At 48.7% G+C, this 26,207-nt stretch overlaps 1 protein-coding gene across 2 annotated transcripts; it reads right to left on the bottom strand.

Moving 5' to 3' along the window:
- Positions 1 to 2,672: 2,672 nt before the first annotated feature.
- On the bottom strand, positions 2,673 to 23,227 carry HP1BP3 (heterochromatin protein 1 binding protein 3). 2 transcript variants are annotated; one of them, XM_036396191.2, is made up of 13 exons: positions 23,160 to 23,192; positions 15,537 to 15,737; positions 15,027 to 15,129; positions 13,652 to 13,802; positions 13,146 to 13,305; positions 12,021 to 12,164; positions 11,133 to 11,213; positions 9,249 to 9,403; positions 8,501 to 8,591; positions 7,698 to 7,857; positions 5,588 to 5,699; positions 4,547 to 4,684; positions 2,673 to 3,824 (listed from the first exon to the last, which is right to left on the bottom strand). In XM_036396191.2, exons 2-13 carry the CDS (start codon positions 15,633 to 15,635, stop codon positions 3,539 to 3,541), a joined length of 1,680 nt encoding a protein of 559 aa, XP_036252084.1. In that variant the 5' UTR covers positions 15,636 to 15,737; positions 23,160 to 23,192; the 3' UTR covers positions 2,673 to 3,538. The 2 variants fall into 2 exon arrangements, with proteins under 2 accessions (XP_036252084.1, XP_036252085.1); XM_036396192.2 differs by lacking the exon at positions 15,537 to 15,737 and having other exon boundaries at positions 23,160 to 23,227.
- Positions 23,228 to 26,207: the final 2,980 nt, after the last annotated feature.

The following is a 26,207-nucleotide window of genomic DNA, read 5'->3' as shown; positions in this document are numbered from 1 at the left end:
AGGTTTTGGGGTCCCCCCACATCCTCCCCCTCCCATCCTCCATCCCATTTCCCGCCGGCCACGCAGCAGCACCGAGACCCCCGGGGCTCTCCAGGGGTGATCCCCAAACACCAGCCACGAGGACAGCAGATTTGGGGGGCGCTTTTCGGTCCAGAGCAGCCATGGAGGAGTGCGCCGGACCCTTCTCCGGCCACCCAAAGTGGGTTTGTGCTGCGCAGCCCCCGGCCGGGCTGGGACCGGCGCCGCCGCCTGCTGCAAAGGCGGGAGGGGGGAGGGAGGGGGTCCGGCTGCCCCGGGCGCATCCCGGCGGTGTCGGGGGGGTCCCTGCGGTGCCATCTCCCCGTCACAAGCGCGGCTTGGCCCCTCTCCTTCCCGGCACAATTTGGGGGTCTCCCCCCTCCCCCAGCCAATCCGCGGACAGGCAGCCCCCAAGCCCCGCCCCCCTTTTCCCACGCTTCATTTCTCAATGGAGCCCCCAGCCCACCGACCACCCTGGGGATCCCCAAGGAGGGATGCTGACCCCCCCTCAAATTTAGGTGATGCGTGACACCAGGCACCAAGCATCCCCTGGGACCCGCATCCCGCTGCACCCCCCCGGCTCACGGGCAGCTCTCGCTTGGATGGCTCCGGAGAAACGCAGGTGAAAAATTCCCGCTGCTCCGGCTCTCGGCCTCCGCCGGTTGTGTTTGCCTCGCCGGTGGCTCCTCCGGCAGCTCCGGCCGCGGCGCAGGGATGCTCGACCCGGGGGTGTCAGGCCCTCGCCGCCAGCCAGGCCCCGGCGAGCCCGAGCCCACGGAGCCCACGCCGGGCACGGGGCAGGCAGCAAACTCTCATTTCCTGCCTCCGATCTGCCCGCGATGAATCACCGCAATTTTCCTCCTCGGTTCTCTCCGTTTCTTGGAAGCGGCGGCGAGCAGGAACGCTCGCTCGGGAATTTGGAAAACGCGGCGGCAACTGATTTTCTCTGCGTCTTTTCCCGTCTCCTCCGGCGTGCCCAGCGGAGCAGCGATTTCTAACCCTGACACGTACACACGTGGCTGCTCGCTCGCCACCCCCTGCCCTGATGCTCAGACCCTCTTCACCCCAATTTCTACATTCCCTGCGGAGTTTTGCCCGCTGCTGCCTGCTTTTGCTGGAATAAAAATGAAGAGGGGTGGCTCTGGTCCCACTGCAGAGCAACCACGTAACCCAGAGCCTCCCTCACACCCTCCACAGGAAGCTGCCCCCAGTGCCAGGGACCAGCTTGGCTCCTGGAATGGGAAAGCAGCAGTTTGGGGAGGAGATGGGGTCTAACCCTCAGCACTGCATCCACAAACCCCTGTCTTGTGCCCCAGCAATCCCGAGGGTGTGAGGAAAAGGGTCTGACCAGCACCATTGAGCCCTTGGGTCACTGCCAGCACCAGCTGCTTCAGGACACCGCGATCAGCGATGGCAGAGCCACCCCATCATCGATAGCGGAGAAAGCGTGGAAAAAAAGGGAAAAAAAGGGACAGATGGGGCTGAAGAAACAACAGAATGGAGCCCAGTCTGGCCAGGAAGCAGAGACTGGGGAAGAGCGAGGGGCAGAACCGGCACAAACCCCCCAGGAGGCGTTTGCTCTGCTGGCAGTGAAGACTTTCCCATTCAATCCCAGGCACTGCTCCTGGACCAATCCTTTGGGTTAAATACAACAAACCCTGTGATTTTTTTTTGGTTTGGTGTGCAGAAATCACTTAATTCAAACCACAGCCAGAGTCTGGCCATGACCAAGGTTTTGGCACAACTCTTAATTCAAGGTGCCCCTGCTCGGATGTGAGAAATCTTTGTCATCCAGAGCAGTGTTTTAACAAATACCCATGGGATTTTTGGTGTGGGGATGCCATTGGGAGGAGGGAGGTTGAAAAATGCCCTGGGTGAAGACTCCTTGTCCCCAAAAATATGTCAGCACTGAGAAGTTTCTCCAATTCATTCACCACAATGCCAACAAACCCCATGGCTTCGGTACAAGCAGCCCCAGGAACAAGCCATTAACTAATGTTTCTAATTGCTTTACATCCCTGTGGCTCATTCTTTGATCAGAGCTTTCACTCTGTTTCCTCATCAGCTGTGATTTCTAACCTGCTGTTTGTACCCTTCTCACAGGGCTGGGAACAATTTAGGCCATTTCTATATGAATTTTTTAACTCCCAGTTAAAGGTAGCACACTGAGAACAGCAGCTGAAAAGAATAAATTCAATGAAGCTGTTTCCTCCCTTTCTGTGTGACTCCCCTCCTCACAGCTCTTTGCAGCAGCACGTTGGAGACTGTCAGGTCCCATTGGCATCACTGCCTGGGCACGGCAGAGTGGGGAGGAGGTGAGCTCTGAGGGCAGGTGCTGCTCTGGGGAGCAGGGCCAGGGGAGAAGGTTTCAGCTGGGATTTTTGTCCTCACTGATCACTGACAAGGGGAGAAGAGGATCAGCAAGAGGTTCCAACAGAGCTTTTTTCCTCACTCACCTTTGTCTCCAGAGAAACCAGGGAAGAAAAAGGTCAGGAGTTGGTCCAACTACAGAGCTTGGCAGTGGCTCAGGCTAAATCACGCTGGCTTTGAACAAAGATCTGCCTCTGCAGCAATCCGTGGTGACTGAACTCCCTCCTCTCTACCTTTCCAGGAGGAGAAGCTGGGGTGAGGAGAATGGACACAGAAGGCAGGCCTGGAATCTAGTTTCATTTTATTTTAGCAAACCGCATGTTCTTCACTTATCAACATCTCTACATTAGCAATTGTATAGCTCTCCAACTTCTCTTTAAAAAAGGGTAAACAAGAGGTGAGAAACTCAGGCTTTTCATCTCTTAAAAACATTTGAAAGTTGGATTCAAGAAGACTTTGATATATTTTGGTTTTAAGGTAACAGATGTGGTGTGGAAACACTAATTCAAATCACCCGCCTACCCAAGAGCTGCCCCTTTTGGAGCCCCTCTGGCACCAGACCCTCAGGAGACGCCAAGGATCCGACTGAGCAGCCAGCCCTGGGCCTGTGGCTGAGGAGAGCAGCACCTCGGGGCTCAGTGCAAGTGCTGTCTGTACACAGCTCCCTCATGGGAGCACCAAGGACCTCGGCATGCAGGGATCTAGGGAGGACTCCTCTGCCACGGCACCTTCTCAGTAAAGAATCAATTCCCCTGATCATCCCGTTCCTGCTGTCTAAAGGTATAAAGATCTTCTCTGAAGAATTGTTTTAAAAGCCAACCCTCCCCCCCCGAAACCCACGTGGAATACCATAAATGTACAGATTAGAGACGTCCTAGAAAAGTCCTAAAATTATTGCAGAAAGTAAAGATGACTCGTTCCAGGGGAGGGGCAGGCACGAGGCACAGCATCGAGATCTAACGAATGCTCGGGTTGGTTTGATTTAGTTTTCAGCTTTTCCCCCCATCATTCAAGAAAAAAAAAATTAAAAAAAAAATTAAAAAAAAAATTAAAGAAGTGTTTAAGCATCAGAACTAAAATACAAATGCACATTGACTTATAAAACAAGATTGTGGATTTGACCATGGGATTCCCTGACATTGGAAACATTTTACTTTTTTGCCCGGAGAGATTTCCTCATGGTGGATTTGCCCTTGGCAGAGGGTTTCACTTCCTTCCTCCCACTGGCTGCTGGTTTCTTGGAGGAGCTGCCACTGGAGGCTTTCTTGATGGCTGGGGCTGCTGGTTTGGCTTTCTTAGCAGGGGTTTTCACCTTGGGAGGGGGCTTTGCTTTGCCCCGGCGGGCGGTGGGGGTTTTCCTTGGCTTGGGTTTGGACTCTCTTCGCTTCATCGGAGGGGCCCTGCTCCGGGATTTGGGGGGTGGTCTCTTCTGCATCCTGTCAGGAAGAGACAGCACAGGAGCTCAGTGGAGGCACAAACGGTACCCAGAGCAGAGCTGCTGTCAGCAATTTGCATAAATGAAGCACATCTTGGCATCCCTGTCCTTTGCCAGCACATTCCATGAGCTAAATCCCAAAGAGCAAGAGCTCCTCTGGTAGCTCTACACTGAGCACTTCCCATCCCCACAGAGCTGCCAGCTTCCAACCCCTTTGTTAGGCAAATAAACATACAAATAATGACAGTGAATCAGTTAGCTGTCAGAACAATTAAGAGCCTTAAGCACTATCTCTCCTCTCTAAATGGGATTTTATTACTTAACAAACACTCATATTAAGTCCAAATTCTGAGTGAGGCAGGTCCCATATCTGGCTAAAGAGCTGCAAATAATTAGTGTAGGGAAGAATTCTTTTAAGGCAACAATAAATACAAAAAGTTCCATGTGAAACATCACAGTTTCTAAAGCAGGAGACTAAAGGCAACACAAAGAATAAACACAGGCTCTCTCTCATCTGGAGGAGAAAAGAGGAAGGCTTCAAATTATGGAATGGGGGAGGTCAGTGCCTCTGGAATAAGGATTGACTAGAAACTTCTGCCAATACCTGTGAGCAACAGCCCTGTGGAGAGGTGGCCACAGCAAGAGACACACCTGAGCACTCTACAGCTGTGACCAACACTTATTTCATCCAAAGGAGCCCACTCATCTCTCATGCTGCCATACCTCTTCTTTGGTGGTGGCTCTTCCTCCTCAGACTCTTCCTCTTCAGATTCTTCTTCCTCCTCAGATTCCTCCTCTTCTTCCTCATCAGATTCCTCAGAATCCTCATCCTGCTGCTTCTCTGGATAGAGCACATCTGGGCTACAAGAGGGGTCTGGTCAGAGTCTGATTTGCTTCTAAGGTACAACTCCAGGGAAGGCAACCCCTGGGTGACCCTGGCTCTCCTCTAAGGTTACAGCTTTAGCCCAGTCCAGAAATACCTCCAGGAATTCTGTGATTGCTCCCAAACCAAGGTTATTTAGTCTCTGCAATGGCAGAAACATGACAGCCTGGGAATGTACCAGCCCTAAGCTGTCTCTTCTCCATTTCCCCATTTTTCCTATCCCTCATTGCTCCTTCCCTGCAAACCCAGGGAAGATCCCCTTTGGCAGGATCAGACTCCAGCAGTGAGCATGGCTGAAGCTGTGAGGGCTCACATGTGCAATAAAGGGAGCTGGGAGCAGCACTTCAATGTCTGTGCTGCCATTTGGCTCTTCCTGGGACACCAAGGCCTCATCCCAGGGCTCCACATGGAGCACAGAATCAGCTCACAGCAGGAGAAGACAGGCTGGTTAACACTCAGAGTAGCTAATCTAGGTCATCCTCCTTCTTCCCTCCTCTCCTCCCTTAAGGAAGGAACAGCTGGGTCCTGCTCCTTAGGAGCATCCTGGCATGGAGAACCCACCCCACTCCCTGCTCAGGTGAATTGGTTTTAGCACAGAACACTTAAATAGCCCAGCCTGCAACAAAAGCAGCACAACAGACAGACTACCTGAGAACATGGAGCCCTACCACTGCCCTTAAAAGCTTCCCTTGCTAATGAAGTCAGCTTTCTGGTCACCCAAGTAATGCCATCATCCAGAGCACGGGTGACAATGTGGCAGTTCACCAGTGAGCAAACCCTCCATAACCCCCCTGTAAATAGGAGGTTGGCTCATGAACTCCAGCTCTGACACCTGAGCTCTGCAAAACTCCTGAACATCATTTTACAGACAAGCTCTTTACCTGGGATAATAAGGGAAGCAAAGCTGAAAGGTTCCACTGAAGCCCTTCCCAGAAATTTGCTCCATCCAGCCATTCTTCTCACATTTCTGCAGGGTTCTCTTCAGTAGATGCACTGTGAAAAAGAAATCAGAGAAAGGTTGTGTTACTATCTTTAGCCTCTTGTCTGATCTTACTGTTCTCTACTGTGCCCTCTGAAATCAGAGCTGGAGTCAGGATGGGAAATCCTCTCAGTCAATTTGAGCAAGATACAAGATATTGTTCCTGAGCACCTGGTGAGAGTGGCCTTAAACTCCCCAAAGGAAGGAGTTGAGAACATTGCACGTTTCTGATGTCCTGATCATGGGATGCTCCTTCATGAGTCATTCAAGTCATTCAATGTAACTACTTCTGTCCAAATTTAACCCAGGTCTCAGAATGTCCTCTAAAGTGTGTTTTAAAAACAGCCTTTTACCCTGGTTTTGATCTCCTCATGTTCTAAATGTTGTATGTGCTGCATCTTTACCCACACTGCGGTTTGCTTTTTGTTTTGCTCTTTAAAGGGTAACATATTTGCTCTAGCAATACAACAAATGAACTTCTTATTCCAGTCTTCTATTCCAGACTTTGATTCCAGCCATCCCATTGTGTACTGTGTAAGAACTGAAACTCAAACTGTGCAAGTACAGGGGATCTTTGTCTCTGGCAAAGGGCTTGGGTTGTTTACTCAGTTCAGAACCATTTTCAGCTTCAATTAGAGGGGCCATTTACATATTGAGCTTCCAGGAAAAAACAAGGTTCACTCTCTAGCACGTTCCAAAGTTTTTCTAACCACAAGGCTGGTTTCACTCTGGGTGTCAAAGGTCAGTAACAGCACGTAAGGGATTTGCCTCCAGTCAAGTCCCAGCTCTGCAGTGAGCCATAAACTGGAGAGGAGAGCAGAGCTCTGCTCTGCAGTGTGCGCCCGCCTGCTTTTCACATCTCACCAGATCTTCCTCTGGTTCTCTCAGAACAAAGCAGAGATCATCAAAATTCCTTTTATGTAACGGAAGGAGAAAGAAAACAACAGATTGCAAGCTGAGATTTCCTTCTCGGCCTTGCAGGAGTGACAAGCACTGCAGGCTGGCTCAACACAGGCCCTAAGGACCAGGGACATTTCCAATGGTCCTGAAAATAAACCATGCAAGGGCTTAGGAAGCCTGGAACCTCTTTTCCCTGCCCTGAGATTATGAAGTCTCACTCAGCATCAATTTCTAATTGGCAGAAGGCCTCAGGGCAGCTTCTTCAGCCCTGGGACCTGTGCTGTGTAACAGCAGCAGTCAGTAACCCTGCACCAAACAGCTGTGCTGATGCTGTGCTCCAGGTAAAGACTGTGGGATGAGAAATCTCTCTGCTCCTAAGGAACAGCACCAGCTCGGTGACACCACAGGAACAAACTGACCTATGTCCAGGTTTGAGCAGAGACCACTGGGACCTCAGCCTGTCTCTATGGACCCCCAGCATCAACCAACTGCATGGGGGCTCAGCCCAAACAACCCAAATAAGCCACCAGAACATCTGCTTGAAAGCCTCTGCTCAGGCCAAAGTCAAACCAGACATTAGTGTCACTCCTGGGAACAAAGACATGCCAAATCTCCCTTCCAAATAAAATACAATTGGTTTTTCTCCTTATTTGCTTGACCTTTTAAAAATCAGATGCAAAGTAGGGCCTCAAACAAATCAGTAAGAGAGGTGCTCGTAAATTTTTAAAAAAAGTTAAACTACACAAGTTCTCTCAATAAAAAGCAATTAGGAACTGCATTGGTGCCAAGCTGCTGTCCCTTTCAAAGCAGAGAGATATGAAATCAACTTGGTGATTTAAGAACAATAAAGTGTTTAAATACTGTTCCCCCTTCCTGGCTATAGACAAGAGAATTGTGCATTCTGTCTCAGGAACTGGCTTGAAAGTGACTGATGGGAGCTAAAACCCCAGAGCATCTCCGCAGCACAAAGGGCTGAGCAGCTGCAGCTCCCAGAGCAGTTTAAAGCTCTGCAAGCTCAACAGAGCAGTTTAAAGGTGCTGCACAGGCACATCTGCAGCTGCAGGACTCTCTCAGCATGCAGAATAGAAGTGATCCAGGGATCAGTACTTTACCCTGCAAGTTGGAGTTGGTCCCTGGGTAATTTTCCAGGATATACTTCTTCAGCGCTGTGGTGGAGCAGGTCTTCGGTTCGTTCATGGCCGCAATAGCAGACAGGATGGCATCTTCCATCAGAGTCCCACCCAGCAGGGGCTTCTCCCCTGATTTCTTCAGCTATTTTCCAAGGAGGAAGAGAAAAGCATCAAGACAAAATTCTCCCAAACCAGGTCAGGACAAGCTCCTCTGCACCAGGTGGGTCGGCGCTCCTGCATTAGCACAGATACGTTTAATATTAAAACACTGCACAGGGAACGCTGCTCTCCCAGCTGTAGGTGGGAGGACAGGCACAGTCAGTCACTGGCCTGGGGGGCTTTATCAGCAACACCTCACCCCAGCCCCCAAATACACTGCAAGGATGTGGCAGTCTAAGGGCCTATTGCTCAGGGGAGGAAAGAAAGCAAAATAAATCACTTCTTCCTCCATCCCACGGACCAAATGTACCCAAGAGAGTTCTGTGGCACACACATGAGTAAAAGATGTTGCAAGCATCTGGGGTACCTGCTGCACTTCCAGTGAGGGAAGGAAAGGAAAGCTTACCCCACCAGCTCCCTACTGTGCTGGTGAGTCAGAGCTGAGCAGTGCATGCAGCACGCTCAGCAAGGGAACAGGGAGACAGAGAGGAGAACAAGAGTCCTACTGGACAAGTGCTGAGCATGCCAGACTGCTGAAGAAAGGGCAGCCCAGGGAAACCAGGGGACAGGGCGTAGTGACTGATATCCGAGGCTTGTGGTCAACAAGGATGAACCCAGTCTCTGACCTGGAATGTCCCAGATGCTCCCTTCCCTGTGATCTGCTCTAACTGGCCCTTCTCTACAGCTCTCTGCAGGGCGTTCTTCAGCAGCTGGGGTCTGAAACACAGGAGGAGAAAGCTTTACTGACACACACTGACAGCTCCAAAAACAAACAGAGAAACAGCGCTTGTAGATGTGAGCAGAGCAGCATTTAGAGTGTTTGCCTACATGCAGACACTTGAAATGGAGACCTGTCAGCAAGGCTCATTGCCTGGGCAGAAGGTGGCACCACGCTGGGAGCTGAGCGGTGGCACGGGCTCGGTGTCCTGGCAAGAACCCACTCACCTTGAGCAGCACATTTGGATGTGGTGGGCACTCAGCTCACAGGCAAACAAGGGCTGACAAAACCCTGATACAGATGACACACAGGTTTTCCTAGTTTTGCTTGTCAAGCCTCAACTCGCTCTGTACAGGTCAGCTCAGAGATTGCTGCACGTCTGTGCTGGCTAAAGCATCCAGATCAAGGGGCACAGGACCCCAGGAGAACCCTCCACATTCAGGCAGTAAAGGGATGTGGGTGTACAGAGCAGAGCTGCTGGTGGTGTCAGGGACACAAGAAAAGGCACAGCTTTTCCTCAAGCTTTCTCACAGGCCCTGCAACTCAGAGCAGCAGCTGGCTTAAACACCAGATTGAATCATTGCAAAGGGAGATAGAACCAAAGGAAGGCCCAGTTTCCCCAGCCCTCTGCTTGCTAAAGCAAGTCCAGCACTTACCTTATATCTACTTTGAGTTTGGGGTAGTACTGGGACACGTATTTCTTGATCAGGCTGTAAGAAGCTTCCTTGGGCTCACAGAGGCGGGTGAAGGCCAGTGGCAGGACATCCTCCAGCTTCACCTGCTGCTCTGTGCTCAGGGCTGAAGTGCTTTTCTGGAACACACACACACTTGCATGCATCAGCAGGGCCCAAAACTCTGGGTGTCCAAACCAGCAATGCACGTGTGGGGATAAGTGCTCCTGACACTGCTGCTGAGCTGGAAACTCAGGAGCTGTAAGGCAGCTCTTTAACAATTTAAAACAATTTGTAGCTTAAGAGATATACAGAAAATCTGTCTGAATTTTCCTAGGAGTTTTAGAAAAGCTTTACAAATAAAAATTGCTAAGTACCTAACATCTGTACTTTTAATTATTTCCTTCCTCTTGCTATAGACGTTTTCCTCTGCCACACTTCAGTGAGACAGAAGAAAAATCATAGAATCACAGAATTATTCAGTCTGGAAAAGCCTTCCAAGATCATCAAGTCCAAACATTAACCCAGCACTGACATATTCACCACCAGACCACGTCCTCAAGTGCCACATCTACAGGTTTTTTGAAGACTTCCAGGGATGGTGACAGATCCCCTGTGCCAATGCTTTACAACCCTTTCTGTGAAGATGATGATACATGCTGGCACAAAACTTAAAACATAGCAAAGACAGAACCTGTTTACACAATCAAGTCTTCCCCTTCCCCAAAATGAACAGCTAAACAGGAGGCCTTTTTTTTTTTTTTTTTTTAAATAACACAATAAAATCCTGATTGAAGCCAAGCCAATGTTCCATTCTGAGTTTTTCTCCACCTCTTTTGTTACTATGAGAGGGGATGATCAGGGAAAAACAGACTGTTCTTTATACAGAAAATGTGCTGAAGTTCAGTGATTTGATGCTGAACAGCAGCTCTGCAAACAGTGCAATGGGAGAGGGAGCTGCTCCCCTGCCAGCCAAATTCATCCAAAACATTTGTTTTGCTGCAACACAGAGAAAGTAACTAGAAACAAAGACACCCATGTGCTGCTGAGAGAGGTGATGTGTCAGCAGGTATTGGCTGCCTTGCTCACACTTGTGGAGCCAGTGGGTGAACTGCAATTCATTTCCTTCAGGGCCCTCTACCAAGTTCAGTTTTAGGGCTTTTGGTCTCCCCAGGAGGCAGGAGATGACCACCAAGGTGTTCCATGTCTAATCCCAAGAGATTGGCAATTCCAGCTAAACTGCAGCATTAGGAATGTGTTTCACATTCTGCATTTTGTAACTGCAGCATTAGGAATGTGTTTCACATCCTCAACACAGCATGGAGTGGAGATCAGAAGTGCTGGAACCACAACTAACTGTGAAGCTCAATAAACCATCCCCTTCCCCAAAAACACTAAGCATCAGCAGCTTCCTTCCAGAAGCCTGAGGATATTTTCTTCTTCCTCCCTCTGTCCTCACAGTTGATGGGAAAACATTCCCCTCAGTCCTAAAGACTGGAGTCTCCCCTTTATGCACACAACAGATAAACACACACAGCAGTAGCATAAAACTTTCTTCCAATACCTGAGAGGCATTTCTCTCTGCCCAGTAAAGACAGAAGAAGAGTTTCATGGTTATTCAGTTTTCTGTCTCTGAACCAAGGCCTAGGGGGTCAATGTAAACATTTTAAAACTGAGCTTTAGATCATTTGACTTGGGTTTAATTCCTCACAGGAGCTTTCTGATACCAGTGGGATGGGTGTCTTAATTGCTGTACTTGGGGAGAAAAAGCCCAGGAAGGAGGAGAACATTGGGTTGAGAACATGGGGTAAGGTACATGTGTTTCAGTGCAGTACATTTCAGAGTATTGTTTCAAATGATCCATCTTACCTTTCTGTCTCTGGATTTTGGAACAGTTTTTCCTGCATTAGACACCACCACAAAGCTCCCAGAAGCTCCCTTTCCTTTCACCTGGTTCAAGAGAAAGTTAACTGCAGTCTTTAACAGAGTAACTCAGAATATTAACAACCTGAGAGGAACTCATCATGATGCAGATTTTGAATGCACTGTCACCCTGCAGTGGGTTTTCATGGCAGAGGCCTGACTTGAACCCACTGAAACTTCAGTAAGATCAGAAACTGCAGCCAGACATTGGGACATTGCTGTGCTGACCAGGATATCCTGACATAAAACACAGGCAAAAATGACAGTGTTAAACCCCACACTGCTGCAGAAGTGGCACTGCTGGGCTCATGTGCTGCTGCAATGCTGTGTGACACAACACCCAGAAACAGCAGGAATTGCACAAAACCCAACGGTGCCAGGCATGCAACTGACACAAGAGGGCTGAAATCAGAGCAGTGACAGAGGCTGAAGAACCTCCACAAGGGAGAACACACTCATTCCACAGACCTTCTAATGGAGTTAAGGAATTCCTATGCAGTTCCCAGAATCATGGAATAGTTTTGGCTGGAGGGGATCTTAAAGATCACCCAGCTCTACCCCTGCCATGGGCAGGGACACCTTCCACTGTCCCAGGCTGCTCCAGGCCTGTCCAACCTGGCCTTGGGCACTGCCAGGGATCCAGGGGCAGCCCCAGCTGCTCTGGGCACCCTGTGCCAGGACCTGCCCACCCTCCCAGGGAAGGATCATTTTCCAACACCTCCTCTAACTCTGTCCTCTGAAGCCATTCCCCCTCGTCCTGGCACTCCAGGCCCTTGGAAATAGTCCCTCTTCAGCAATGCCATCTCCAGTGCTGCTCCACAAAGCAGCTCTTACCTGCCTAATGATTCCTCTCTCCAGCTCCCTTTTCAGTGCTTGCTTCAGGAGGTATCCCCTCCTCTCCAGCTCCAGGGAAGGGTATTTGTGGATGATGTATTTCCGTATTGCCACCACCGAGGCACCGCTCTTCTGAAAGCAGGCCTGGAACAGACACAAAACATGAGAAACCACCCACACTGGAATTATCCTGAGGGGGGTGAAGGAACAGAGATCACACTGATGCACACAGGCCACCACAGGATGCCAGGGCTGGCCTTTTCCCCACTGTGAATCAAGTATAAAACATGATTAACAAAATACTGAACTTTTCTGAGTAGCTGAAGAGCAACACAAACAACACAAAAGCAGCACAGCAAGCACATATCTACTACTTCCCCTGCTCTGAAACTCTCACACAGAATGGCTTAAAATACAAAATAGTCACCTTTTGGCAATGCTGCACAACTGATTTACTAACACTTTATTAATGCCAGACTGAGTAATCATTAAATTGGAACAACCTGCCAATTATTTTTTTTAAGGAGATGGAGGACTGACATCAGTAAACAAGCAAAACCTAAGATATTTTGAAGATAGATGGAAAGGCCATCTTGCAATTAAGGCTGGTGGAGTCCAGGCCTCCTCTGAAGGGAGTGACCAAGCCTTGAGGGGAGAGCAGCAGCACAGCTACAACAGCAGAGATCTCCTCTTACAGTCAGGAGGGATTGAATAAACCAAGACCAAGTAAATCAAGACTCTGGAATGCAGGTTTACAGTATCTCTGTCTGTACTGAGTTAGAGTAAGTTAATGCTAAAAGAAAGCACATGTATCAAATAGATGGATGAATCCAGGTAAATGAAGTTAAATGTGGCTAAGAGGCACAGCAAACAAAATTATGACAGCAATCAACCAGGTTATGCTATCTTAGCTGTTCCTCATAATGTGATTAGGGAGGGAAACGAATTTTAAACAAAGAAATCAGCTACAGGGCCCCTCATCATCCTCATGGACTCACATGTCAGGCTTCCAGGACAAGCACACCCATCTTACACACTCAGCTTCCTGCTAACACACAGCAGGCAGCTGAAATCGTGTGGTTTAGAAGACAAATGGAATAAAAACTCCATTTGTGTCCTGCCCACCTTGATGGCCTCAGTTAGAATGGCATCCATCTTGGGCCGGGAGGTGGCTGCCATCTGGGTCTGCTTCTGTGCCCGAGCCAGCTGGCTGGCAGAGAGCGTGGCCCACGCAGGGATGGTCTTCTTCACCTTCTTCTCCTTCTCCTTAGCCTGATCCTTCTCCCTTAGGGAAAATGCACAGCAATATAAGACAAAAGGAACTAAGACAACAACAACGACAACAACAAAAAAAAAAAGCCCAGAAAAATCTGACATTATTTAATGTAACTTAAGGACTACTTTGATGTTTCTACTAGTAAAAAGAGAGACCTTGTATTGGTATTCAGCTTCACATGTTTGAGAACAGCAGCTCCACGTGATCAGGAGCTTCTTCCTTAGAAGCATCTTGAGGAGAGGCACCCTAAGGCACTCATTTTCCTTCTCTCTCCCACTGTCTTTTCTCTCTATGGGGCCTGACTTCCTCCAGAATCCTACCCAAATCCCCAAATTCAGCACGAGGTAAGCCTTACTCCTTTTTGGTTTCTTCTGAGGGCTTTGTTTCCTCCTTCCCTTCGTTCTCAGGTTCCTTTGGCTGTTCTGCTTCACTGGATGCAGCAGGCACGGTTTCAGTCTCTTGCTCCTCTCCAACAGAGGCAGATTCCTCAGAGGTGACTTCTGCATCTAGAAAATGTGAAAAAGCATCAAGTTACCATCCAAAACCAGCTTTTATTCTTTAGGGAGGTAGAGGGAACAAAAGCCAAACTTAAGACCACAGCCCACTAATTATTTTCCACCAATTTATTTTCACTAACTTAAAAGTGCTATTTAAAAGCAATTTAAAAAGAGAAGTACTGAAAAGAACTTGAACAAAGATGCAATCAGCCCTCAAATGCCAGAATAACTGCAAACAACATCATGCAACATTTTCACAATTAACCACTTCCAACAGTGTTCTCTTCTTAACTCCACAAGCTGCTGTTGCAGACAGGCCTGGGATTCTAAGAAGAAGCTTTGCTTATGACCCAGTTGTTTCCAAACACAAAAGCACCTGAAGGATAATTACAATTCCATCACATCTTCCCAGACTTGGCAAAGCTTTGGGTGGCACGTGCATTGGCAGGAGCACTTGTATATCACAAGGATCAAATCCAGTCAGATACCAAGGAAAGAAAAAATCCATGAAAGTACATTTAGCTGAGAACAGGCCTTAGACTGGGCTGCCTACTACATAAAATGGATATAAACTTCAATTTCACACTCTTTGGATAAATAACTGCCCACCAACGCTGCTCTGAGCAGCTTAAGCATTTCTGATCCATTCCTGTGCAGTTTTCCCACGAAGGCCTTTAAAATGCACAGTGAATTAAGAGTCAGTTTTGTAGGTAGATTTTTTACTTGTGACACCAAAAGGGACAAAGTCAGTGAAACCAACTGACTGTAGGAGTGAAATGACACATTCTGGGACACTGAGGCCAAGCTGCTAAGAGCACTCATGTTAATGTCAGGCTAGATTGCATGACACGTTGTGGTAAAACATTTTTGCTCAGAAAAAATAGAGAAAAAAAATGGAATACTCTGTTTTCCTATTCATTAACTGCACCTTTTGATCTCAAACCATCTTCTGATGCTACTGAAATTTCATAATTTCTTTACCCTAAAGGATGTGCAAACTTAAAAGGGACAATATTTAGCCATATTTTCACGTCTGGAGTGACACAGGGTATAAAAGACAAAACAAGTGGGTTCAGACTGAAAACAATGTCTGCAAAACACAAATCCTGGCAAAGCCCGTGACAGGGAGCCGAACATTAATAATATTTCCATCCTGGCTGTAGGGTTTCCAGGAGTTTCAGAGCCAGCCTGTGTTTGGATACCCAGGAGCCCCCTGTGGGAGCGTGGCTGTACCTGCTTTGACCTCTTCCCCTTCGGCAGGTTTGCTTTTGGGAGGAGTTTCTCGGGAAGAAGCGTTCACCGAGCGGCGGATCGGCATCGTGTCGTCTTCCACTTTCTACAAAAAGCACGTGAAAATCAGCACAGATGCTGCAAAGAATTGGAAAGTTTGGAAATGGGATTAAAGTAAATCAAGGCAGCATAAGTAGAAATATTCTGGTTTGGATTTTTTAGGATGTTAAAAGACAGTGGCCCTCAAATCGGCTTCTTCAAAGCATACTAGGAGAGGATAGGTCCACATTTTATGGTTATAAAAGAAATCATTTCAATTCCAAATTAAATGAGATGAGCATTTGAGCATTTTGACAGGCACATCATCTCAGGGAAAGCAGGGAAGGGGAAGCAGAGTTTGTTAGACTCCCAGTTTCCTAGAAGCAGGGCAGAAAGAGCACTGAGTAACCTTGAGCAGGACTGGAAGCCAAGGACTGATCCAAGGGCAAGCTTGGAGAAAGGGCCAGCCCCTACCTCACTTAACTTGTCCGTGTGGATCAGCTGAGCTCCCGTTAGGAGTGGAAGCGCCTTATGATGCACGGCGCATTCAGCTTCAGACAGATCAGTCGACATTTAAATTAATTTCTAGACCCAAGTGCAGGTAACTGTGGAGCCCCAGGTTTTAACCCCAAGGACTTTTTCCTAATGGTTTTCACAGTGCAGTGAGGAGTCAACCTAAAGTACAGAAAAGATGTGGTGTGAAAATTAACAAAACAAAAACATCTACGTCCACGTATCTATTAAATTAAAGATTAAAAAGAAAAGGATCAATGACTTACAGCTCATGACTAACACAACTGACAAGCAACACTTGCATTCAACAGAGGTGCTAAAACATGGATGCAAACTGGTGAGCTATGGGTGGAGCAGAAATGGGGAAGGTGCAAGCCAGACCTGCTCCATTAGAGATGGCTGAAAGATAAAAAGGCTCTTTAAATTAAGGGCAAGCATTGATGAGCTGCAGCCATTGCACTGTGCCCTGGGTGAGGGAATTGGTCACTCAGTGACTCTGGGTAAAAGCAGGAGCTGGCACTTGGAGCTAAAGCATTACAGCATTACATCTGTCAGGCAGGAGATACAAGCAGTGGGAACACAAGCCATGCCCTCTCAAACTAAACCTCATGCAATTCAAAGAAATGAAGGAATCTTTGGACAAAAAAATGACAATCAGAAGAGCAGTCTCCATGCCTTCTACCAGAAAACATAAGCTTGCCAAAGCTCTGCTCCAAACCCATGCACTGTTGTGGATAACAAATGGGTTAAGTTTAATTTAACCCTCATCAGGTCTCACCCCCTACCACTACCATGGTTTTACAGCCTTTCTTACCTGCTGCCCATCTGCCTGCACTGGCCTCTGCTAAGGAGAGGGGCTCCACTAACTCCATCACAAAGCCAGGATTCATTGGCTCATTCACTTCCTCTTAGCATCCCCCTTCAAAACCTCAGAGGCAAAACCTCAGCTCCAGCAAAGCAGGGCTGGACCTGTCCCAGGTGGATCCAAAGATCAACTCAGCCTGCCTTGCTCCCCTCCTGACACACAGACAGACAGACAGACAGCCCAATGCCCTGGTTTCACCTCCTCTGGGGGTCTCCTTTTGCTCAGGCACTTACCAGAAACTTTCTCTTTCAAGAGGTATTTCTCCAGCTGGGTGTTTTCCTCTTGAACAGACCCAGCATCAGCCCCAGCCCTATTTTCAAGCTGATTTTCAGCACTGCTCTCCCCGTTGCACAGCTCTGTATCACACCAACATTTTCTTTATTATTATTATTAATATTTCTGTCATTACTCAGCAGTGGGGATCCCTGATCAGTCAGAAGCACTTCTGACAGGAACTGAACAGCCACTCTGAAAACCCACAGGGATCTGGTGCTGCCTCAGCACCAGGGAAAGCAAAGCCCAAGGGCACTGGATGTTTTCTTCTGAGACAAAACAGAAAGATCAAAACACAGCACATGCCAACAAAACAAAAAAATGAGATGCATGAAGCTTTCTTGTGAAAGGTCAGGATGTGAAAATATACTAATTGCCAACTAGAATATACAGGATACAGCACTTAAAAATTTGGGCCTGTTTTAAGGAACCTTTCTTCCTCGAGTGTGGAGAGTGAAAGGAGAAAGAAATGAAAATTTTCACCAGGCTTCAGCTCAATATCCAGTGTTTCTTCTAGCAAGCAGAGTCTAAAGCCCTTTAAGGAAATGGCAGAAATTTGAAGTGAGTCTTAAAATAACCAACTACAGATTCCCCCTCAGGGAAATCAGTGGGGGGCTCCAAAAGATGCATTAAAAAACACACACAAGCCACACTGTGGCTGACAGAGTCCTGGGGTTTAATTCTTTTTAAGCTGTGTGACTTGCATGACACATGCATGAGAACAGTACTCCCAGCTTTGAGTTAAAATCCCAAGTCCTGAAAACCCTTTTGTTTAGATGAGTGTGTAAAGCACTGGAGACTTTTTGCTCTCAAGAGTACAACTTAGCACAATCCCTCACTTCTGTGCCTACAATACACACAAACAAACTGGGATCCAGCAGAAATTCAGGCTTGTTGACTGTCTCTGGATGCCAGGCATGGATCATCTCCAGGAATCCAAGGGGCAGGAGGACAATCCCCTCAAGGCACTGAGCTCCAGGGCGAGCTCAGAAACCCCACCTGGTGAGAGCATCCTTGCAGGGACCCTGCCTGCTCAGCACATTGCTTTCCACAGGGGCATCAAAAGTGATTTTCTGCACTGAGTGTGAAGTAATGACCACAAACAGGCCTGAATTCAGGTCATCAAAAAGATACAGCAAAAAAAAAAAAAAAGGAGAAAGTTTTGCAATGACAACGTAGAAAAGCTCATTCCCCTCTCCAAATCAACCAGATCTGTGTAAAGGGGAAATCAAGTCACCCAAACCTGGATAGACTATTTCAAAAGACAGCTTTAAATGGGAACTACAGCTACAATCACAACCATCACTCAATAAAAAAATGACAGGAACAACTGTGTTTTGCATTTACACAAACACCAAACAAACATTGTGCCTTGAAAGGGGTAGAGGCCACCAGCTGAGGATGCAGTTTTCAAGGTGGTTGTTGGGTGATTTCAATGAATGTTTAAATCTGATCAAATGTCAGAAAAATATAATCCCATCAGCATTGAAAACACCTCCAGGATACCAACCTTCACCAAAGTACAGAAAGTCACTCCTCACTGAGTTACACCTGTTTTTCCACAGGAAAACTGCAGATCCACAGGCTCCCAGACTATCATGAACTGGTTATTCCCAAGCAGGCAATCCAGCAAAGGGCTGATAGCAACAGCCCCCCAGACTCCTGGATTTCTAGATGAGCAGAAAGTGTCCACTGGCCCAGCTCAGGGAGTAGCTGCTAATGGAAAATCCAAAAGTGCAGAGAGTTTTTCAGGAACTACTCTGAACTATCCATAGCAATTTCCTCCTGAACTACCACACCATTAGGAATAAATAAAGGGAGGCTTCAGGTGAGACACATATTTGATAATATTTCAAAAAAAAAATTAGTCTGAGTTTTTGAATTTCTGCTGGCTGCAAGATTTTTCAACTTATCTCAGCCTTCTATTTCCTTTGAGAGAAAATGCTCCAGGATAAATCAGGTTTTGAATGTGGCAATCCAAGTGTCAGGCTGGCAGAAACTCCAGCTGACAGGACTCAGGGTAGGGTGAGCAGGCTGAACACAAACATGCAATGGAAAAATGAGGAAGTGTGTCCAATCCTGGGCCAGGGGGGCGTCCCCTTACTGTCACACGACACCTACAGGTGATTGATGTGCTTAGATGTGACTGGGTACAAAGCACACGACACTGGCCTAGAAATGAGGTCAAAAAGGGCTAAAAAAGGTTTGATGCACTTGCAGGTTAGGAGGCAGGGTGTCAAGGGGTACAAATCCAACAGCCTGACAAGGGATGCAAGCAAGAACAGCTGTTTGTTATCCAAAAGCCTTAGAAAGCAAAGTAAAACTGGGTTTAAAAACCAGCCTAGAGATTATTGACAATTATTTACTGCTCTGTAATACACTAGAGTATTTAAATGACTTGGAAACTGCAGAAAAAGCACAGGAAATGTTAATACTTCTGCAAATCCAAACATGCCAAAATGCATCACCTTCTAAATTGCAAGCTGCACAGCTCCTTTAAGGCTTGGTGCCCCTGAAATCCTCCAAGCTGTTCCCTAACATCCCAGCCCAGGTGCAGCAGGTACCCTGTCAGAGCCTCAGAATGTAATGGTCACAGAATATCTCAGATACAAATGTGTCTGTCAGGAGTTCCCAGCTGGGGCTGGGGCTGCCTGAGCACTGAGGGGTTCCCCTGCTCTGCCTTTGGCTTTTCCAGCTCCTGGAGCTGCCTGTGCTCTTGGCTAAGGCAGCCCAGGAGTACTCAGTCATTTAAACCAGCCTCAAATCCTGCAGATTAATAAAAAATGTTATTGAATAAAGAATACAAAGTTACTTCCAACTTCTGATCCTTATTTGTCAACCCACTTGGAAACTCCCTGCATGTGCTGAGCACAGCTGCCATTCCCATCACTCCTGCTGCATCCAGCAAGTTTTGTCCTGGTCCTTAGGGCCACCATTCCCCAGGAGGGGTCCCAGCTCCCTGGAATTTCCCCCTGATTCAGCTCCAAGCTCTGCATTTGCAGCTCTCCTGCAGTGGAGGCTCCCAGGGCTGTCCAGGCTACCTGAGCCCTCACAGAGCAGCTTGTTTCAATTAAGCAGGAGCAGGGTCCAGCACACACCCCCAGAGCTCCCCACTCGCCAGGCAGCAATTCCTCAGTGGGATGGAGGAATTGTGTTACAGGGGCCATTTCCACCCCTCCTTCCCTGCATGGCTACAACAAACCCCATGCACATCAGGGTTCAGGGCAGCACAGCAAAAATCCTTCACACTCCTGGCATCCAACCACAGGAATTCCTACACTCAGAGACCCAAAGCAGGGGTTTTGAAGCCTAAAGATGTATTTCCATTTGAAAATATTTTTGGTCAGCATTAAATTTGAGCCTCTGACTCCAAATGCCACGAATGCAACCCAACTTACACCTTGCCTGTCCTGAGTTTTACAGAGCACAGCAAAAATGAAATCCTGCCCTTCTGTGCACACAGATGCTCCTTTCACTGAAGACAAAAAAAAAAAAAAAAAAAAACAAACAAACAACAAAAAAAACAGAAAAAAAACCCCAAAAACCAAACAAACAAAAAACCCATAAAACCAAAAAACCCAAACCAAAACAAAAAAGCCCTTGGTACCTTAGTAGAGTGAGACTGATGCTCCCAGCCAGGGCTGAGCTCAGCACTTGTCTCTGTTAGGGTCCAACACCAGCAATCCCAAACCAGCTCCATCCCCACATGTGCTAATTAAAACAGAAGTAACCCCCCATGGCTCACCTCCCCTGTTTCCAGCTCAACAGAAAACCAGGTTTGTGATTCTCTCCCCAGCAATCTCTGACCTGCACTGAAGGCAGTATGAACTGATCGTTTCTGTTGCTTGGATTATTTTCCATTCCTACACCCAGGGGTTTTTCCTCACGTCCCCAAACAGCCACAGTCAGCAAGCAGTTTAAATTACACCATCATCCTACCTAAAACTGACAGAAACTTCAGCCAAGGGATTCATATGAAGCAGAATTTCTGCCTGCACGGCTGTGTGAAAATAATCCATCCCCACACTGATGCTCAGGATCATGATGGTGACAAGCTCTGAGGAACAGTTACAAGTTTGGAACAGTTTTTGGCTAGAATGATCCAAATTCTCCACACTCTGTCTATGCCACATGGCCACTGAGGGATGAAATCACCCCCATTAGCTTACACAGGGTTCAGCTTTAAGTTTAAAACAAGCTCAGGTCACAAAGTTAAAACAACTCCAACATGAAAATCCCCTGCTGAAAGTTTTCATAGCCTTGGATAAAATATTTTAATTCAGGATCCAACTTCATGGGTTTTGACAAACTGCTGACACCTGAATGAAAATTTAGGCTGCAAGTGTTACATACCAGGGTTTGAACCCTTTATAGGCCATCTCCTCCTTGTCTGGGTAGATTAAATTTAAAACAACAGGGTAAACCCTCCTCCCAACTACTACTTATTCAGCTATCATTTATTATTCTAGAGACAAAACTATACATGATAAAAGCCATTATTTCATTGCAGTCTGTAAGAAATCTACCCACACTTCCCATTATAGTCCATCAATGTAACACTTCTGTTCCCTCTCACAGAAGTTTAAATCCTCTGAGGATCCCAGGTCACTTGTAACAAAACACTGCCAAGAGATTTACATGTCACTTTCTGCTGAAAGGGAAAAAAAATGCAGGAAAATATATTCTGAAGAAAAAAAACAATTCAAGGAGCTTCTCCCTGAACAACGTGCATGATGAATTGAGAAGTTCATTAATTAGCAAGCTCACACAGGTAAATGAGAGAAAACTCCAAAAGCCACCTTTTTTCAAGGTATTTCTTGCCCCCAACAGGAATTATGTGGGTTATGGGGTTTTTTTGGTGGTTGTTTGGGGTTTTTTTTTTGTTTGTTTTTTCTCTACTCGTTCCTGATTTCCAAGGATCTCCCACTCTATCCAACAATTTTCTGAGGTGTCACCTGAGGAAGTTCTGCACTCTCCTGCCCAGTCCATCAAACACCTCCTCTCCTGAGCTGACCTCCCGTCCCTCTGCTCTCACGGAGCAGGGACTCTGTTTACAAACACAAGCACTTCCGAACCTTTCCCGCCTCAATGGGAGCTGCCTGCCAAAGGCTGCCGGCCAACTCTTTCTTGAAGATGCTAAAAATACTATTTATGGTCAAAGCAAACAAAAGTCACGTGCTGGGAAATCAGAGTGCAACACAAAACAGTTCGTGAAGAATGGGGAAGTGACACACTTGCTACCCCAGAAATAATTCAGCAGGGCTCCTAAAAAGTGAGAAATAGGCGAGTATGTGAGACAGACCACATCTATAAACAAACTATCCAAGCAATCAGTCCCTGCTACACTGTATAAAGGAGCGAACACACCCACAATCTCACATAATCCAACTTTTCATCTGCAGCACAGGCTGGGCAGTTCCCCAGTGATTTGCAGACACTGGTTATTGGGAAAACAGTTAAAATACACGTGGTAAGGATTTGTTCTGAGCAGTCTGGAGCTGTGCTCAGGTGGAGCAGGTAAGGTGATGGGGCATCGTGACCTGCAAGAGCCACCGCAGAAGCTGTTGTAGGCTGTTTTACCCAAAACCACCCCACAGCTTAGAGCGGCAAGAAGAATAAAGATACAGGAACGGGAGCCTGCCTGAACAGCCCCGCTCCAGAGTGGAATTTAACAGCCTCCTCTATAGAGAACCTGTGCACCACGGGGAGGAGAGTGATTAACATTCCTCAGGCAGGCAGCGAGCACCTGGGCGCAGGGAGCCTCACACGTAGGTCTGTATCCATCGCTATCAGCGCCGGGGGCTCTGATTAGGAACCTCTTTTAGGAAGCGGAGCCAGACTGAGGTTCCCCTCGAGCTGTGGCACTTGTCGGGCGCTGAGGAAGCGAGTTAGGGCAGGCAAAGCCCCACACAACCGCACAGCCGAGCGGCCGAAGGCGGGAAGGCCGCGGCGGGAGCCAAGGCGCTCCCTAAGTCTATAAATAGCGATTATTTATTGTGTCGCGGCCCTGCCAGCCCCTTCCGCCGCTGACCTTCCCCGGGGCTCGCCCTGTGTCGGCGGGACGGCAGAGCCGTGCTTGAGGCGGGTTTGAGCCCCGCAGCTCCTTTGTGAGGGCCCGCGGGCCCGCACCCCGCCAGGCCCCGCCGGGCCCGCGGACACCCGAGGCCCGGGGCCGCCTCCTCGGGCCTGTGCCACACGGGCCGAGCCCACCGCGACATCGAGCCGTGCCCGCGCAGCGTGTCGCGACTCCCCGTCACGACACCCCCGCTCCCCCAGGCCTGTCAGGCCAGGGAGGGCGGGGGGGACGCGCTGAGGGCAGTTCCGGGGCCCCTTCGGCGGCGCCGCCAGGCCGCCCCCGCGGCTCGCGCGCAGCACCCGCGGCCTCCCGGGCGCGGCCCCGTGTCCCGCCCGGCGGGGCGCCGGGGGCGGGCGGGGCCGGGACTCACCGGGCCCGGCGGACACAAAGCGGCGGCGCCTCCAATGGCGGCGGCGGCGGCGGGACCGGGGGGGGGGGGGGGGGCGGCCGAGGGGCGGGGCCGAGCGGGGGAGGCGGGCCCGCGGCGCGCGGCGGGGGGGGCGTGGCCGGGTGGCGCCGCCGGCCAATGGGAAGCCGCGGGCATTTTTCGAATGCCGCCCCCTTCCCCCCCTCCAGCCCCACCGCCTCCACGTCGCGCGAGAGAGCGCGCGTGCGCGGGGCGGGGCTGCGCGCGCTTCCCGCCGCTGAGGCGCTGAGGCGATTCCCGCCGGGCGGGGTCGCTGAGGGGCCAGAGGGGCTCCGGGCCCCCCTCAGCCCCGCCGGGCCCCCCTCAGCTCCGTCGGATCCACAGCTCAACCCCGATGGATCCTCAGTACAGCCCCCCCAGGCTGCGACCACGCCGCCGCCTCCTCAGCCCTGCCAGAACCGTGTGGACGTGTTCCTGTGTCACCTGCTCCAGGTTACCCTGCCTAGGCGGGGGTTTGAAGTGGATGTTCTCCAGAGGCCCCTTCCAACCCCAGCTATTCTGTGTGTACCCCGTGAATTCCCGTTCCGGAGCACTCCAGCCTGTATCTCACCTCCAGCCTCTTGCTGCGTGCTCTTCTCACCCTCTGCGGTTTCCCCAGTGCCGCCTTCCCTTTGCCTCAGCCTCGTCACTCCCATCCCTCATTAACTGTGTAATTATTACCTGCCGCAATTACACCAGGTCTGGCTGCAAGCTGGGAATTTTCTGTCCCAACACGCTCACAAGTTCTCCCATGTGGGAAGGATCCCTTTCCTGATGATGCTTTGCTATTTCAGGCAGTTTTTACCTGTGCCACTGCTGCTCAGGGTGAGGATTATCGTGGCGAGGCAGAGCTGAGGTGTGACCCACACTTGTATCTCCACTGCCACAGTAATCTCAGCTGTGCAGATACACTGAGAGGTAAAAACCAAGCTTCTCTTGTGTACCTCTTGCTGCACTTTTGCTCCAAGTTTACTTTATTTAGCTAGACCCATGGATGTTCTTTCTTCCCCCCTTCCTTCAAAACCCACTGCTTTACCTAACCTTGAGTTTAAGGTAGAATTCCTCAATTCCCTACCTATTCTTATTTTCTGCCATAAGCATGCTTAGAACCACAGAATCATTAAAATTGGAAAAAACGTTAAGATCATTGAGTCCAACCTTTCCCATGGCACTGCAAAAGCCACCACTAAACCACGTTCTCAAGTGCCACATCCACACATTTTGAACAGCTCCTAATACACCACAGCAATTTCGTCTGCTGTCTCTTGTCCGAGCAGTTTTGTCATGTTTGTTTTCTGCACATAATCTTTACCCATCTCCTGCCAGCCTCTCTCCCCATCTGTGTTTTTACAATTTGAAGACCATATGGGCACTTACCCATTTATTTGGGCACTTTTATCCCTGCTGTGATGGGAAACCCCTCTGTGAGCACATTTAGAAGCATTTACACCATTCAAAGCACTGCAGAGGTGTCACATTTCTGCAGTAATGCCCGTTTCTTGTCCAAGCTTCTCCCAACTCTCTCCCCTGTAGTAGGTGACTACTCTAAGTTTACTACCCCTGAGAATGTCACCTCCTAAAGGCTTGTGAGCAAAGCCTGGCCCCGTTCAGTCTCCTGCACTCCAGAGGATCCCTGTGATGTGGAGCTGAGCAGCCCTGGGAGTGCTGCAGACAGATGGCTCCACTTTGCTGAACATTCCTGTCTTGCCTGTGAGTGTGAAACAAACCCTGTGCAACTGCAGAAAAATGTGTTCTTTGGCTTTTTCCCCCTGCGGTGCCTCTCTGGCAGGAGGGGAAGGTAGAGCAGAGGGGAAGGAGGGGGAATGTGCTCTTTACTACTGAGTTTTAAGACACTGAGAAGGAAAAGATGAAATCAGACCAGCAGCTCTCCCTTTGCCCACTGCAAGGATGGGCCCCAGCACCAGTGTTGGCTGAGCCACAGAGCTACACGTGGAGGAGACAAGCTGATGTTGTCTCCTTCTCTGGTTTTCACCTCAAAATCCATCCCAGAGGGGAAGAGCAGACCCTTCACAGAAGATTCCTTGGATCACCACCCACTCTGTCTCCTCTGCTCAGCTTTCTGGGCAGGTTTGTGTCATTTCTGTCCCTCTTACTGTTCCCACAGGAATGAAGCTGTGGGAAGCTCAGAGCCAGCACAGGAGGAAGGAACAGGGAAATCCATAGCCAGGGAATCAGACTGCAGCAGGGAGCTGCTGCCAGAGTTATTTGTGCTGGTGTCAAGCACTATCACTGTCAGAAATACTTCTAATAAGTATTAAACACTTTTACTAAGTACTAAGCACTGTTAATAAGCACTAAGCCTTCTCATTACCTTTCCTGCCTGCAGGTGCCATGGACTAGTAAGATTCCAACTGGTTTTTTCCCTGAAGATAATTCCATTGGATTCCAACTTGCTGTCCCTTCGAGCTCTCCTGAGCCTCCCCACAGCTTTGGCCTGGGCTGTGCTGCTTGCAGATCCCCCAGACACGTGGCTTTTGTTCCCAAGGAGTCACTGCATAATTTGCACTCCAGGGTTTTACTCTTTCCACCCAGTGTCCAGAGCAATGCCACAGTGTTGTTCTTCTCCTACAAACACAGAACCTGCTGTGTTTCTGGTTTAGATACAGCTTTGAATTAGGTTTTAAATCTGCCCATGGCAACTCCATTCCAGGGGTTATTGTGTTGATTTTCTTACCCCACACCAACTCATGTTTTCCCCACTTTGCCACATGTTTTATTTAAAGTGAACACTTTTGAATTTAATAAGCACCCTTCTGTGATGTTAACAGCTATCTGCCACATTATTACCTTTTTTATTACCTCTGTCAAACTGTGCACCTGCTGAAATCATCTTCTGCCCATAATTCTCCATCCTGCTGCGCCTCTGTTGCCAAATGCTGTTTCCACATTGACCTGCAGCTCCAAACTTCAGCTCTGAATACACTCAGGCCTTGCCTCTGGTGTTGTGACCCCAAGTTTTTGCTGATTTTCTGCTTTTCCACTTTTACCTCA

Source organism: Molothrus ater, chromosome 23 (genome assembly GCF_012460135.2).
Source record: "Molothrus ater isolate BHLD 08-10-18 breed brown headed cowbird chromosome 23, BPBGC_Mater_1.1, whole genome shotgun sequence".
NCBI classification, from domain to species: domain Eukaryota; kingdom Metazoa; phylum Chordata; class Aves; order Passeriformes; family Icteridae; genus Molothrus; species Molothrus ater.
The sequence above is the reverse complement of the archived record's forward strand: the minus strand, read 5'-3'. Positions and strand labels throughout refer to the sequence as shown.

Excerpts from the sequence above, each read along its gene's own strand:
- HP1BP3 (XM_036396191.2), bottom strand. The coding sequence starts at position 15,635 with ATGTCGACTGATCTGTCTGAAGCTGAATGCGCCGTGCATCATAAGGCG. Across the intron at positions 13,803-15,026 it reads AGGGGAAGAGGTCAAAGCAG|ATGCAGAAGTCACCTCTGAG; the intron begins GTACAGCCACGC and ends CACATTTTCTAG. Across the intron at positions 4,685-5,587 it reads TGCTTCCCTTATTATCCCAG|CCCAGATGTGCTCTATCCAG; the intron begins GTAAAGAGCTTG and ends CCCCTCTTGTAG.